Source organism: Momordica charantia, assembly GCF_013281855.1.
Source record: "Momordica charantia cultivar OHB3-1 chromosome 6 unlocalized genomic scaffold, Mcharantia_2.0 BLBB01000006.1, whole genome shotgun sequence".
In the NCBI taxonomy this organism is placed as follows: domain Eukaryota; kingdom Viridiplantae; phylum Streptophyta; class Magnoliopsida; order Cucurbitales; family Cucurbitaceae; genus Momordica; species Momordica charantia.
In genome coordinates, this window is record NW_028275164.1 from 33,095,678 (window position 1) to 33,108,624 (window position 12,947).

General features: G+C 37.0%; 3 protein-coding genes across 3 annotated transcripts; 2 read left to right on the forward strand and 1 right to left on the reverse strand.

The window, feature by feature from the left end:
* Positions 1–139: 139 nt before the first annotated feature.
* Positions 140–7,050, forward strand: LOC111022700 (casein kinase 1-like protein 6). The gene is made up of 14 exons (XM_022299915.2): positions 140–845; positions 937–977; positions 1,930–1,999; positions 2,482–2,630; positions 2,721–2,816; positions 3,094–3,164; positions 3,329–3,390; positions 3,475–3,538; positions 3,660–3,744; positions 4,180–4,306; positions 4,635–4,708; positions 4,790–4,853; positions 4,999–5,114; positions 6,337–7,050. Exons 1-14 carry the CDS (start codon positions 770–772, stop codon positions 6,601–6,603), a joined length of 1,362 nt encoding a protein of 453 aa, XP_022155607.1. The 5' UTR covers positions 140–769; the 3' UTR covers positions 6,604–7,050.
* Positions 7,051–7,995: 945 nt separating this feature from the next.
* Positions 7,996–10,057, forward strand: LOC111022701 (PAK-box/P21-Rho-binding family protein). The gene is made up of 5 exons (XM_022299917.2): positions 7,996–8,357; positions 8,441–8,642; positions 8,734–8,837; positions 9,009–9,081; positions 9,485–10,057. Exons 2-5 carry the CDS (start codon positions 8,582–8,584, stop codon positions 9,889–9,891), a joined length of 645 nt encoding a protein of 214 aa, XP_022155609.1. The 5' UTR covers positions 7,996–8,357; positions 8,441–8,581; the 3' UTR covers positions 9,892–10,057.
* Positions 10,058–10,078: 21 nt separating this feature from the next.
* On the reverse strand, positions 10,079–12,441 carry LOC111022699 (ROP-interactive CRIB motif-containing protein 7). The gene has a single exon (XM_022299914.2). It carries the CDS (start codon positions 11,811–11,813, stop codon positions 10,407–10,409), a length of 1,407 nt encoding a protein of 468 aa, XP_022155606.1. The 5' UTR covers positions 11,814–12,441; the 3' UTR covers positions 10,079–10,406.
* Between the last annotated feature and the right edge of the window lie 506 nt (positions 12,442–12,947).

A 12,947-nucleotide genomic window follows, 5' to 3' on the forward strand; every position in this document is an offset into this window, starting at 1 on the left:
GTTCGGCGCGGCGGTCGATCGATGGAGAGTCAAATTTACGGATTTGCCCTCCAGTAAATTTTAAAAAGGTAAAAAGAAAAAAATCAATTAATTAATAAAGCAGCCTCCTTCTGTTCTGCAAAATAAATTAATGGGTTATCATATTCATAACAACAAAGAAAAAAGGTAGAGCCTAGAGAGAGAGAGAGAGAGAGGAGGAGAGATAAATCGGCCGCCTCACCTCTTTTCTCCTTCTCATCGCGACGATTTTCTGGTCTCATCTTTCTTTCTTTCTTTCTTTCTTTTTTTGCTTTCTTTGATTTTCAAGATAAATATTTTTCTTCCCCTAAATTTTGTCCTCCGTCTCTCATCCGAATACCATCTTCTTCGATTACTGGTCTCTCCATTAATTTTTCTTAATTTCCATATTTCAAGACCAATTCCCTTTAATATTCATTTTTCCGGTCAATGTAGCTTCAGATTAGGGTTTCGATTCCTGGCTTCGTTCCGATTCTTAAAATATGTAGTTGAAGACGATCTTCTTCTTTGACTACTTTCATTTCGAACAACTCTCTTTATACAAATCTACGGGGCTTTCTTGTTCTTCCTCTATTTTTTCTTTTCTGTATCTCCGGCAACTCAATCTAATCTGCTGAAGTCGTCGGCAGTTGAATTGTCTACCGGAGAAAGGATCATGCTCTTGTACACCACGATTTGAGGCAAGTCAGGGTTGGTTGGTTGGTGTTGTCACATTTAGCTTTTGGGTTCACTTCGATTAAAGATTTGGATCATGGACCATGTGGTTGCGGGCAAGTTCAAGCTTGGGAGGAAGATTGGGAGTGGGTCTTTTGGAGAGCTCTATTTAGGTGTGTTTCCTCTCGTCTTGTTTTCTTCTGTAACTTTTTTTCTATCTACCAAGCATGGTTGTGATTCCAATCGTTTTCTTTCTTGTGGCAGCTGTTAATGTGCAAACTGGGGAGGAGGTTGCCGTCAAACTAGTACGTGATAATCTTCTATTGAAGAATAATCGTTATTTTTTATTTTTCTTTCAACTAACCGTTTATTTTTTCGTTATGAGTACTTGCTGCATCAAATTTCACTTTGCTCGTACCAAGACAGATTCTAATTACTTTTTTTCTTGTGATAATATCGCTATTAGCTATAGGGTCCTTTAATCATATTATGTGGAGCGCTGGTTATAGCCACCTTTTCCCCCCCGGACTACTTCTATGAATTTTAAATACAGTATTTTTAATAGAATTCTGAGCTCGTAGAAGAAACTTAGCTAATATCCTTTACCAAGATGTTCTCAATGCATTCTTAGCAAAACGGTGGACTGGTTTTTTGAAAAGTATAAGAGATCGTCTTTCTTAAAATCAATCTGTAGAAGAAAACTTGCAACAAGTGATATTGATATGATAGCAAAGATACTTTGAAGCTCGACAGTGACGTTTTCAGATGAAGTGTTTCCCTTGTGGGGGCCATCATGTTAATGTGGAAGGGAAAAACGTGGTGTTGGTGTTTCTTGCTAATTGCTCTCTTATTGGGATAAAGACACTCGGGAACTTTTTTAGTTAACGGATCAAAACATCACTCTTACTTGGTCGATAAAAAGTTTATTGGATGGAATTGTGAATTTGTCTATATTGATTACCTCAATCTTTTTTTTATTTATTTTCAATGAGAACATTAATTCCTTTGATTTTAGGAATTGCCTTTTTATGTTTTCACAGTTAACTAGTTTTTGACGGACTTATTTCTGAACGAGCTTTTAGTGGTTCCGGGATTTCCTTTTGTTGTTAATATCATTTGCTTATGAACTAAAGTATTATATTGTTACTAAAATGTCGGTCTCTGTACTTATCATGTTTAAATTTTGAGGAATAATCTGAATGAAGCAAAGCAAACAGTTATTTTACAAATTGTTCTAAGTCTAGTTGTTATTTTCAGGAACCTGTGAAAACCAAGCATCCTCAGCTTCATTATGAGTCGAAATTGTATATGCTTCTTCAAGGAGGAAGTATGTCTCTCTCTCTCTCTATTTTTCTCTCTGTGATGATTAGATAGTGTATAAGTAGAGATATATGGGGATATGGAATTTGCAGTTTACATCATTTATTGGTGGATGGAAAATGCAAGGGGACAGTTACATGTTCTTGGTACTAGTACCTGAGTTAATCTTTGGCCTTTGTCCAAGTGACATCTAACATTAATTTGGGGTTCTAATCAAATCAAACCCCAATCCACATCAGAAGAACCAGAAAGAAATAAGCACTAAATTTTATGGTGCTTAGAGAAGTTTTTCGTACATCTTACGGATGGACATAATTCTTACACTGTTAAACTTGTTGGCATGCAGTTCATAATGATACTTTGTGGTGAAATGAATGATGCAACTGCACTTTTCCTTGCCTATTCGTTTATATTCTAGCCTATATATGTTGCAAAATTACAAATAAGCTCTTTTATGATGTTATTAAATCCTATATTTTGTTGGTGAAGCGGGAATCCCCCACCTGAAGTGGTTTGGAGTTGAAAGTGATTACAACATTATGGTGATTGATCTTCTGGGGCCAAGTTTGGAAGATTTATTTAACTACTGTAATAGAAAGTTTTCATTGAAAACTGTCTTGATGCTCGCAGATCAATTGGTACGTGTGGTGTGGATGGCTACTTTTGTGTACATGAGCATTAGTTGGATGGTCGTAACTAACCCCCTCTCTATATATTGTAACTTTCAGATTAACAGGGTTGAGTACATGCACTCGAGAGGTTTTCTCCATCGTGATATAAAGCCCGACAACTTCTTAATGGGACTTGGACGGAAAGCCAATCAGGTAGTGCTCTTATGTGGTTCTTTATGGTTCTCCATGCCCTATGGAAGTGAAGTGTTATTAGGTTCTAGTCTTTAAGTGATTAAATTTAGGGACAGTGTAGAGATTCAGGATAATATGGGTTTGAATGACTTTAAAGGAGAAAAGTCTTATATTTTTCCATTGTATTTGAGTATGAGGTTTGACGAAGGATTACGATATTTTTGTCACAGCTTGGGTAATTGCAATTACAGTTCACAAGTTCTTCTAATAAGTGTTTCATGTAATAATACTGTTATAGGTATATATCATCGACTATGGCCTCGCAAAGAAGTATAGGGATTTACAGACTCATAAGCATATACCATACAGGTTGATACATAATCTTAACCTCAGAGCTGAGAATTTGTGGTTCTATTTGTGACATGGCAATATGTGTATATATTTGTTTAAAATTGTCTAATTCTTTGAAGATTCAGATTAGTGAGGTATCTGTAGATAAGAATCTTTACAGTTTTTTTGCCTCACTTTTCCAGGGAGAACAAGAACCTCACTGGCACAGCTCGCTATGCTAGTGTTAACACTCACCTAGGAATTGGTGAGTAGTTCGGGAAGGAAATAAAGTTCAAAACTTTATAGATGTCTTGATATTTTATTTACATTATGCTTCTTTTATGGGCAGAACAAAGCAGAAGGGATGACCTAGAATCTCTTGGTTATGTGCTTATGTATTTCCTAAGAGGAAGGTTGGTCTACTCAACTCCTGAAGAATACTCATTCATATTTCAGGGCACTCAAGTATTACGTGAATGCTGCCTAATCTTGTTTTTTGCTTGCCGTATAATGACTCTAAGATTTCTGTTTCAGCCTTCCCTGGCAGGGTCTTAAAGCAGGCACGAAGAAGCAAAAGTATGATAAAATCAGTGAAAAGAAGATGTCAACTCCTATTGAGGTACCCCAGGAATCTAAAAGAAAAACATAATACCACTTATGTAATATTCAATTAGAATGCTAATAATGATAGTTTTATTAATAAGTATTAAATTAATAATATTTTAATTATAATTACTATTATTTTATGTTAATATTATTTATAATAAATCCGTCAGTAAGTATTTCTTATAAATATCAATAACAATGGCTATGAATCTAGGATAACTTTTTTTTTTGGAAACTAGGGAAGCTTTCATTAGGTCGAGCAGGATGATGATGAGAAAACACTATATTACTATTATATTATTCTCTATCAATTTTTTTTGTCTCCAATTCTGATTCCGTTCATTGCCACCAAACACAGCCTCACGGCGACAATACATACTTTTTTTTTTCTGGGCAATAGTCTATGCTACAATTGCTGTAATCCATTGTAATTAATCATGTTTTGTAGGTGCTCTGCAAATCACATCCACCTGAGTTTGTATCTTATTTCCATTACTGTCGATCATTGAGATTTGAGGACAAACCAGATTATTCATATTTAAAGCGACTTTTCCGCGACTTATTCATACGAGAAGGTAATTCATTATTCTTCATCTCGACTTTCTAACTTTATTTTCACAATATTTGTTTCGTTAGCTCTATATCACAATGAAAGCCTTCATTTCAAGTTCTTTTTTTTTCTTTGTTTCAGTGGGGCCATTTTCTGTAATTATTCTCCACATAGGCCTTGACCTGTGTTTTTGTGCACTCACTCATCTTAATGAAATCTGGTTTCTTATTGGAAAATTTTGTTACTTGAACGTGTTTTGTGGCCCTTTTTTTTAATCTCCTATTTTTCATTATCCATTTTACTTTCTGGTGTTGAGTATGGATTTCTTAGTAGCAATTGATATTCCCTTTCAGGCTATCAATTTGATTATGTGTTTGACTGGACTATACTGAAGTACCCTCAAATTGGAAGCAGTTCCAGAGGACGAGTAAATACTTGCAATTTTTTTCCTTTTGTTTGTAATTTCATTAATATGGATTTGTTATATTGGTTCCTGGCTCCATTGTAGAATGCAAGTGGGAAAGCGGCACTTACTCCAGGACCATCGGCAGAAAGGCCAGAGAGAACCTCAGGTCTGCATCCTGGGGAGTTTTTCCTGCTTGGAAAATAGTTGTTTGTTGAAAAAAAAAAGACTTGAGAAACATAACATTTCAGCAATGTAGTTGCATTTTAGTATTAACCTTATTGTTTATTACTTGTTGGTATTATTTGTTGCAGTTGGGAAAGAGATCCGAGAAAGATTGTCAGGTGCAGTTGAAGCATTTTCTAGGAGGAATGTATCTGGTTCGAGTCCACATGTTGATCATTCTAAACAAAAGGCTTACGAGGATGTGGTAAATTATTTTAATTGAATTTGAACAAAAAATGTAACGAATGTATGTCTCTTATCATTTAGGAAATTTATTATTTTTAATCCAAATATTGCTAGTGAATATTATAGCTTGGATCAATTAAATCTCCTTGTATTTTCTGTTTGAAAATTATTTGCACTTGCAAGTTTTTTTCCCAGTAGTTACATTCTTGAAATTATTTCTTTTCACAAGTTTGAATGGTTACCTGACATTAATATCCATGAAGCAATCATGATGGAGACATGATTGTCGATGTAAGGAGAGTTATTGCAAGCCTCATTTGTGTGGGTATATGTAGTGAAAAGGAGATGACAGTTGAGAAAAATGGTAGATTTTTTTCAGCTGGTTTTACAGTAAGGCTTTTGCATCCGAAGCTTGCTAGAGAAAGAAAAGGCAAATAAACATGAATTGGAAGTAATAAAACAACTCCTGCATAGAAATTCTAGTTTTGTTTAGCTGGTTTTACTGTAAGGCCCTGCATTCTGAGGTTTCTAGAGAAAAAGCATAAAACACGAAGTGAAAATAAACATGAATTGGAAGTAATAAAACAACTCCTGCATATAAATTCTAGTTTTGTTTAGCTGGTTTTACTGTAAGGCCCTGCATTCTGAGGTTTCTAGAGAAAAGGCATAAAAAACGAAGTGAAAATAATAAAACTGGTGATGGAATGAAACTAGCTGAAAGACGCGAGGCTGGGTTAAGAACCATGTCTTAGGAGTTTCCTGGTTGGAAATACTGTTCTTGCGGTAGATGATTAAGCCATTCATCTCACATTCATAAGAGAGACAAGAAAATTCATTAAAGTGTTTACTTGGTTTAGTTTTGCTTGGAAATGATTACTGTCCTTGGATTCGTTCTGTTTCTTGAAGTTAGTACGTTTGAATCAATGAAACCTATCAAATTGTTTCTAATTTATTCCCAAGAACCATATTCCACTCTAATATGTATACTTGGAGGATTTAGCTAAACTTGATAGTTGCAAATTGGGAGGATACTTCATACACGATCCTTCTGTACTAGCAAACTTAATTGCTATGTCACTCTGGTATATTCCTGGGATGCACTTATAATCAGACATCTGTGTTCTTTTTGAATTGCTTTCTTCCCTTAACGTTGCAGTGATTGCACCTTGGTGAGATCATATTTGTAGAAATGTTATGTTATATTAACTTTATAATTGAAGTTTTGCTACCCTTGTTTTCAGCTTCCTGATTCTGATCGAGGGCGTAGTTCTTCTCGATATGGCAGCACCTCAAGAAGAGCTATAGTTACAAACAGTAAGCCTAGTTCTTCTGGTGATCACAGTGGTGAAGGCCGTCGACTAGTCGCAAGCACTGGGCGGCCCTCTACCACTCAAAGAGTTCATTCTTCTTACGAAACAAAGCCAACCTCATTTGTTCGAACATCGACTACAAGAGGCGGCCGTGATGATCCCCTCCGGAGCTTCGAGCTTCTATCAATCAGGAAGTAATAAGAAGGTTTTCATTAGGATATTCGCATATGCATCAGAGGGATAAAGCCCTCGCATTTGCAAAGATTATTTGCATCATTTAATTCTCTCTTGTACATCGGATATCGCCAAACCCGACAGTCGACACGTCTTGTATGACTAGAAATCCAGAGGACTATCTTTGCATCCTTTCCCCTCGAAGAGTGTATACGGCCATTGTAACGCGTTTTAGATACCACATACTACCAGATGCAGAGATTCACGCAGAGCATTCTACTTGTTACTCCAAGTAGCTGTTATAATACTGTATTTCCTTTCATGTACTGACATTTCAGACCCAACCATCAGTTATTTTTATAGTTTACTAGTGTGCCTATAACTATTACTCATGAACGAAAAAAAAATATCCTTGTTTTCCCCTTGGCTGGAAAATCAGATTCAATACCTCAAAAGTTCAGTTTCTTAAAATGGTCTCATTTCTTCTTTACCTTTTGATTTTGTAGTGTCGGAAAGATTTGTACTATTTGGAGACAAACTTTCTTACTGTTTAGATTGATGTATTAGTAAATTTCTTCTTGCTTTTCCAGGATTGAAAACTTGAAGGACAAATTTCCCTATTACTATGTTATGAGAAGGGACATGATTTTGACTAAATCAAAAGAATGAACGAACGTGTCAATAAATCAAAGGCAAGGGAATTAATATGAAATTTACTTTTTGTTTTAAATTCAAATGTCTTGTTATATTGAATTACACATGAATTCTCTCATTAGAATCAGGTGGAGAAAATGTTGTAATTAAACCTTGTGTGAAATTGATATGAAAGGCTAAATAACATTTTATTTCTTCACAATAAAATCATCCATTATTTCATTAAATTGTGAATGAGGGGGAACAGAGACTTGTGCACAAAAGAACACCATCAAAATTGGCAGGATATGGAAAAAAAGAACAACACAAACATGCTGTCTAATATTGCTTCATGAAATATATAAACAAGAGAGGAAATAAATTTATATAAATTTACCTTATAAAACACACCATTAATGTAGTAATGCAAAATATGGGAAGAAGAATGAAGACAGAGCTAAATCATTTTTTGACACATCATGTCTAGTTTGTCACACTTCCTAGCTTACTCTAATTTCAATTTTAATCACATGTATACTTACGTTTCCTGCGTTTTCGGTTAGAAATTATGTATATTATTTTCCGGTGCTTAGTAAAACACATATCACGATTATTATAAAATTGTGTCACCTTACTTTTAAGTTATAGGTTTGAATCTTCTTTCTCTTATTAATCTTCGCTATCTAAGAACTTTTTACAACTGCATTTTCTAATTAGCCATGCTAAAAAATAATAGAATTGAAAAGAAACCGGCGCCATTGACATGAGAGGAGGGCCTGTCAAAAAGGTTTCCTAATTTTAGAGAGATGATAATTAAATTTTTTGAGAAAACAAGAAATTGGAAAACATTTTGAGACCTAAAATTGCGATCCATTTCTGGCCAAAATTTCATTGGAAGGCAAAAACTTGCAACAAACAAATTGAAAACCACCAAATGAACGAAATCAACGACACCTTTGCTTTAAACAGATAGTGTTTTTTGGGAATTGCCACCCATTCCTCCAAACAACTCCTCAAACTTTTTTCTTCTTTCCCAACCATTGCCTCCTCTCCCTCTTCTCATTCCCATGTTCATCTGATTTCATGGCCAATTTCCATGCTGTTTTGCCTCATTTTGGCCTCCATTTGGGGTTCCATTTCAAAAGGTAAGAACACAAAATTTCACCCCATTTTCTTCCACAACACACAGAACCCATTTGTTTTCTCATCACCATCCATTTTGGCTCAGTTTTATGAACCCCTCAAAGCTTTGATTTGATTCCACACTTCTTCTTCCCCAAGAGCAAAGAGCAGGCAGATCAGTTAGTTCTCTCTTGTTGCTTCATCTTCCATCAAGAACAAGACTCTGAGCAAACAAAACAAAACAAAAATGTCTAACAATAAAATGAAAGGCCTCCTCAAAGGCCTCAGATACATTTCTCAAATATTTGGTATGCAAAAGCCAACCCCTTTTTTCTTCTCTCTCTCATCCAAATTTTCTGTGCTGCTAATTTTTCCTTTTTGCTGTTTAAACTTCTGCAGATAATGAGAAAGAACCTGAAATGCAGATTGGTTTTCCCACAGATGTCAAACATGTTGCCCATATTGGATGGGATGGTCCTTCAGTCAATAATAATCCAAGCTGGGTATATCAAAAGAAAAAAAAAAGTTCCTTTTTTTGAAAAATACTTTATGAAGAGTTTAATTTAGTTTAATTCAAATGGGTTTTGTTTTATTTTTATTTTTGTTTGAAGAGTGATTGGTTTTATTTATTTGGGATTTAAGAAAAGAAAGGGTTAAATTTCAATTGAATGCAGATGAATGAATTCAAAGCACCACCCCCTAATGGAGAAACCAATGAGGATGCCTCTGTCCAATGGGCTTCTCAAGGTATATATCACCTCTTTAATTTTGTTTTATTTTTTTAATTTTAATTTTGATTTTCTTTTCGAATTTGGGGTAATTGGAAACTGACAAACTTTTAGAGTAACCCAATCTTGTTATAGTAGACTAATTTTAATTTTTTACACAAATTTAGATGGTTAGAACTCTCATTTTCTTCGGTTTTCAATTCAAATATAAGCTAGGAATATAATATACCTAAATTTTAATTTTCAATCCTAAATTTAATAGATTTAAGTATATTTAAAATTAGGAATATCTTCGTTGTATTTTCTTATTTTCATCTAAATTTAAAATAATTTTTTCAAGAGATCGTAGGTTAAATTCTAGTACGAAGAATTAAAAATTAATTTGTGTGGGAAAATTAATTAGTTGTTGTTATCGACTTGAGGTGGAGATTCGAAAAGAGATATGGCAGTTACGACTCGGGACATGCCGGAGCTCCCAAAATCATCGAGACGGCAGTCGTCGACTGTGGGCGGAAGCGCGGCGGAGTCTCCGACTAGAGAGAAATCGGAGAAACCAAAGTCAAGGAAGTCATCCAAGTCGAAGGAGTCGTCCCGTCGGAGCGCCGATCTGAACCAGGGCGGAGAGTCGCCGACGCAGGGCGCTCCGGGCATTCCGAAGAAAACGCGGCGGAAGAAATCGAAGGACTCGGCAGGAGAAGGGTCCACGAGATCCACGTGCAAAGCTGCGGACACGTGTTCCGATAACGGGTCGGATCAAGGGTCCATAGCCGGATCCATATCCAGATCCAACGACGAGGATTTGTTAACGGGAGACGGTGTGTTTGCATGAATATTTGCTTTTGGGGGGCAAATTATGTAATTTAAGGTATTAGGTAGGATAATTGATAATTCTCTAGTTTTTCTTTTTTGGTCAACCAAGCTTCATTGTCAAACAAAACAAATCAACTTTCTATTTTCTTTTCTTTTCTTTTAATTCCAAAACTACTTATACTTCATTACTTCTCTTCATATATTCAATTATCTGTACTGTTTTTTTATTGTTTTTTCCCCAAGTACATGTTTTAGTATTTAATGTTTGGACTTGAAATTCAAATAGAATGAACACAAAAATTGAGGAACAAAGCTATAAACCTAATTAAAACCAGAATCCCACTATTGTTTACATCACTGTATGCACCTTTAAGCTGTAAATTGACACAACTTAATTACAATTTTCCGCTTCCCTAATTCTCACTCATTCAAATCTGAACAAAATGTAAATAGAAAGAAAAACAGCAAAATTTTCCTAAACCCTAAACCCTAAACCCTTTCTTTTTCTATCAGCCTTAACTCGTTAATTTTCTCCTAAAATTTCACCAACAAAATCCACAGAACTCCGATTAACGGAAAACTCTGAAACTTAGCAGAAGCAAGCATGATTGAAGAAGAACACCCACTGGGGAAAACATGCTCTGTGATGTTTGATTGGTGGCACAGTTTCATCTTCCCCAAAACGCTTCCATTTGTAACTTTCTTCAGTTCTTCATCTACACAGAGCTCCGGGTTCCCTCTTAGTCTCAATTTCCCCCCAATTTTTGAAGAGAAATTTGCAGAAAATGGCACTCTGCCGCTCAGTTTGTTGTTCTCTAAATTGATTTCTTTCAGTGTCTCCAAAAGCTCAAACTCCGGCGGTAATTTTCCTTCGAGGCTATTACCGTCCAGCGCCAGATAACTGAGACTTCTCAAATTCACCGCCATTGATGGAGGAATTTTTCCGGTCAACCCCATGCCGGAAAATCCAATCCCCGACAGGCTCTCGAGCTTTTCCCATATCTCTGGAATCTGCCCTCCGACCATGTTTCCGCTCAGATGAACCTCCTTCAACCTCGGCATGGCCCAGATAAATTCGGGTATTCCGAAATTTCCGAATCGATTGAAGCTCACGTCTAGAAACTCCAACTTCTCCAGATTCAGGTAGCTTTCCGGTATTCTGCCGGAAATTCTGTTACAGCTTATGTCCAATTTCAGAAGCTCGGAGAGGTTTCCGATGGATTCAGGGGCATACCCGTCGAGAAAATTCCGACTAAGATCGAGAATCTTCAGATTTTTGAGTTTGGACAAAGAAGCCGGAATGTGACCGCTGAGACGGTTCCGCGAGAGGGTAATCTCTTCAATCCGGCCGGAGTCGGAAATCCGTTCAGGGATTTGACCGTAGACGCCATTTCCAGTAACGATAGCCCTCTTCAAGTTGGTGAAGTTGGCGAAGAGAGTCCGGAGTGGGGCCACCAGAGATGGGTTATCAACGAAAACAAGCTCCTCCAAAGTGGACGCAAACGCCGGCGACGTATCCCCGGAAAAGGAGACAGCGCGGGGTCCGGTGAAGCACTTGTAGAAGAAGAGCTTGCGCAGGTACTTAAAGGAGGAGAAGAGAAGTGGGTTAATAGTGGAAGAAGAAGAACAGGGCGGATTCCCGGAGTAATCGGAGAGGAAACCGAAGCTCATCTGGACGACATGGGCGGCGTCGGGGTCCGTAAGGGTAAGGGTAGTGTTGGGAGAGTCGAAAAAGTAGTCGCAAACAAGGCCGTGCGGGGGGGAGGAGCAGAGGTCGCCGGGGAAAAGGGTCCGCCAGGGGACGGCGGAGTTGATGGAGTGAAGAACCTGGAAAACAGAGTCTCGCTCGAGAGGAGAGAGAAGCGGTAGCTGAGTGGAAATGGGGAAGATTTGCAGAAGGGTGACGAGGGGAAGCCATGGAAACAGAGGAGAAGGAGCCATGGGGTAAAGTGTAAGGGCAAGGAGAATGAGGAAATCGTAGTGAAAGTGAATATATAGAGGGAAGGGGAAGGGGAAGGGGAAAGGGAAAGGGAAAGGGAATGGAATTGGGGTTTTGTTCTCCAGTTTTGATTTGGTTTATGGTCTGTAAAGTGTAACCGTAAAAGTGCAGCACAGCATCTGTTTATCCGCCGTACTGCACAGTGTAGTCTTCAGAAAAGACCAACCCAGCATTTCAAAAGTTTTGAGTTTCATTTTCTCTTTACCCAAATATTCAATATCACTTCTTCCTTCCATTCAAACTATAATGCAATTCAAGTGGACATGTAAATTACTTACCAATACCATTGACCGCATTTGAATCCTTTACTTTAAGCCTTCGATGAAATCATTGGAAAGAGGGACAGCGGCCTGCTCCAACCCGACAGCGTAGCGCCGCAACCGCCGACTTCACATCTGAAAGCGACCCCCAACCGTTTTCGCCACGTGTCCTCCATCCCACTCCACTTGGGCCCTCTTTCCACCAAGGCCCATCAACACTTCAAACAAGGCCCACCCCCACAATGTTGCAGATTTCTTTTGCTTTTCTCAAGGATTAAAAGAAACAACTTCATTATATACATACATGCATCTATAGATATATATCTATGTATGTAATGTACATGTACATGTATCATGTGGCTTCAAAGGAGCTAGAAATATGTCATTGTGGATCGCACATGTCACACAATTAAACCATCATCTTCAAATATGAAATATGATACTAATATATTTGAACACAATCGTATGTTTACTCGTTTAAATAGAGATATTTATGTATCTGTCTTAGAGTTCAAATATTTAAATTTCCATCATAACATTATTGAACTCCACAAAAGAGAAAAAAAAAATCATGAATCTCCAAACTCACCCTCTCAAGAATAACTTATTTTCTAGACAAGGAAGAACCACAAAATGAGCCTTGATATTAAATACATTAATATTGCCTCTTCTTTCCAATGAAATGACCTAAATTACTAATACTTAAAAGATTCAACCTAAACTAGTGGGGTAACATATAGGTAGGTAGATGGCATTTAAAGCTCTAAGCCCATCCCCATAAATGCTTCCACAGGTCCATATTGCTGATATTGTTCA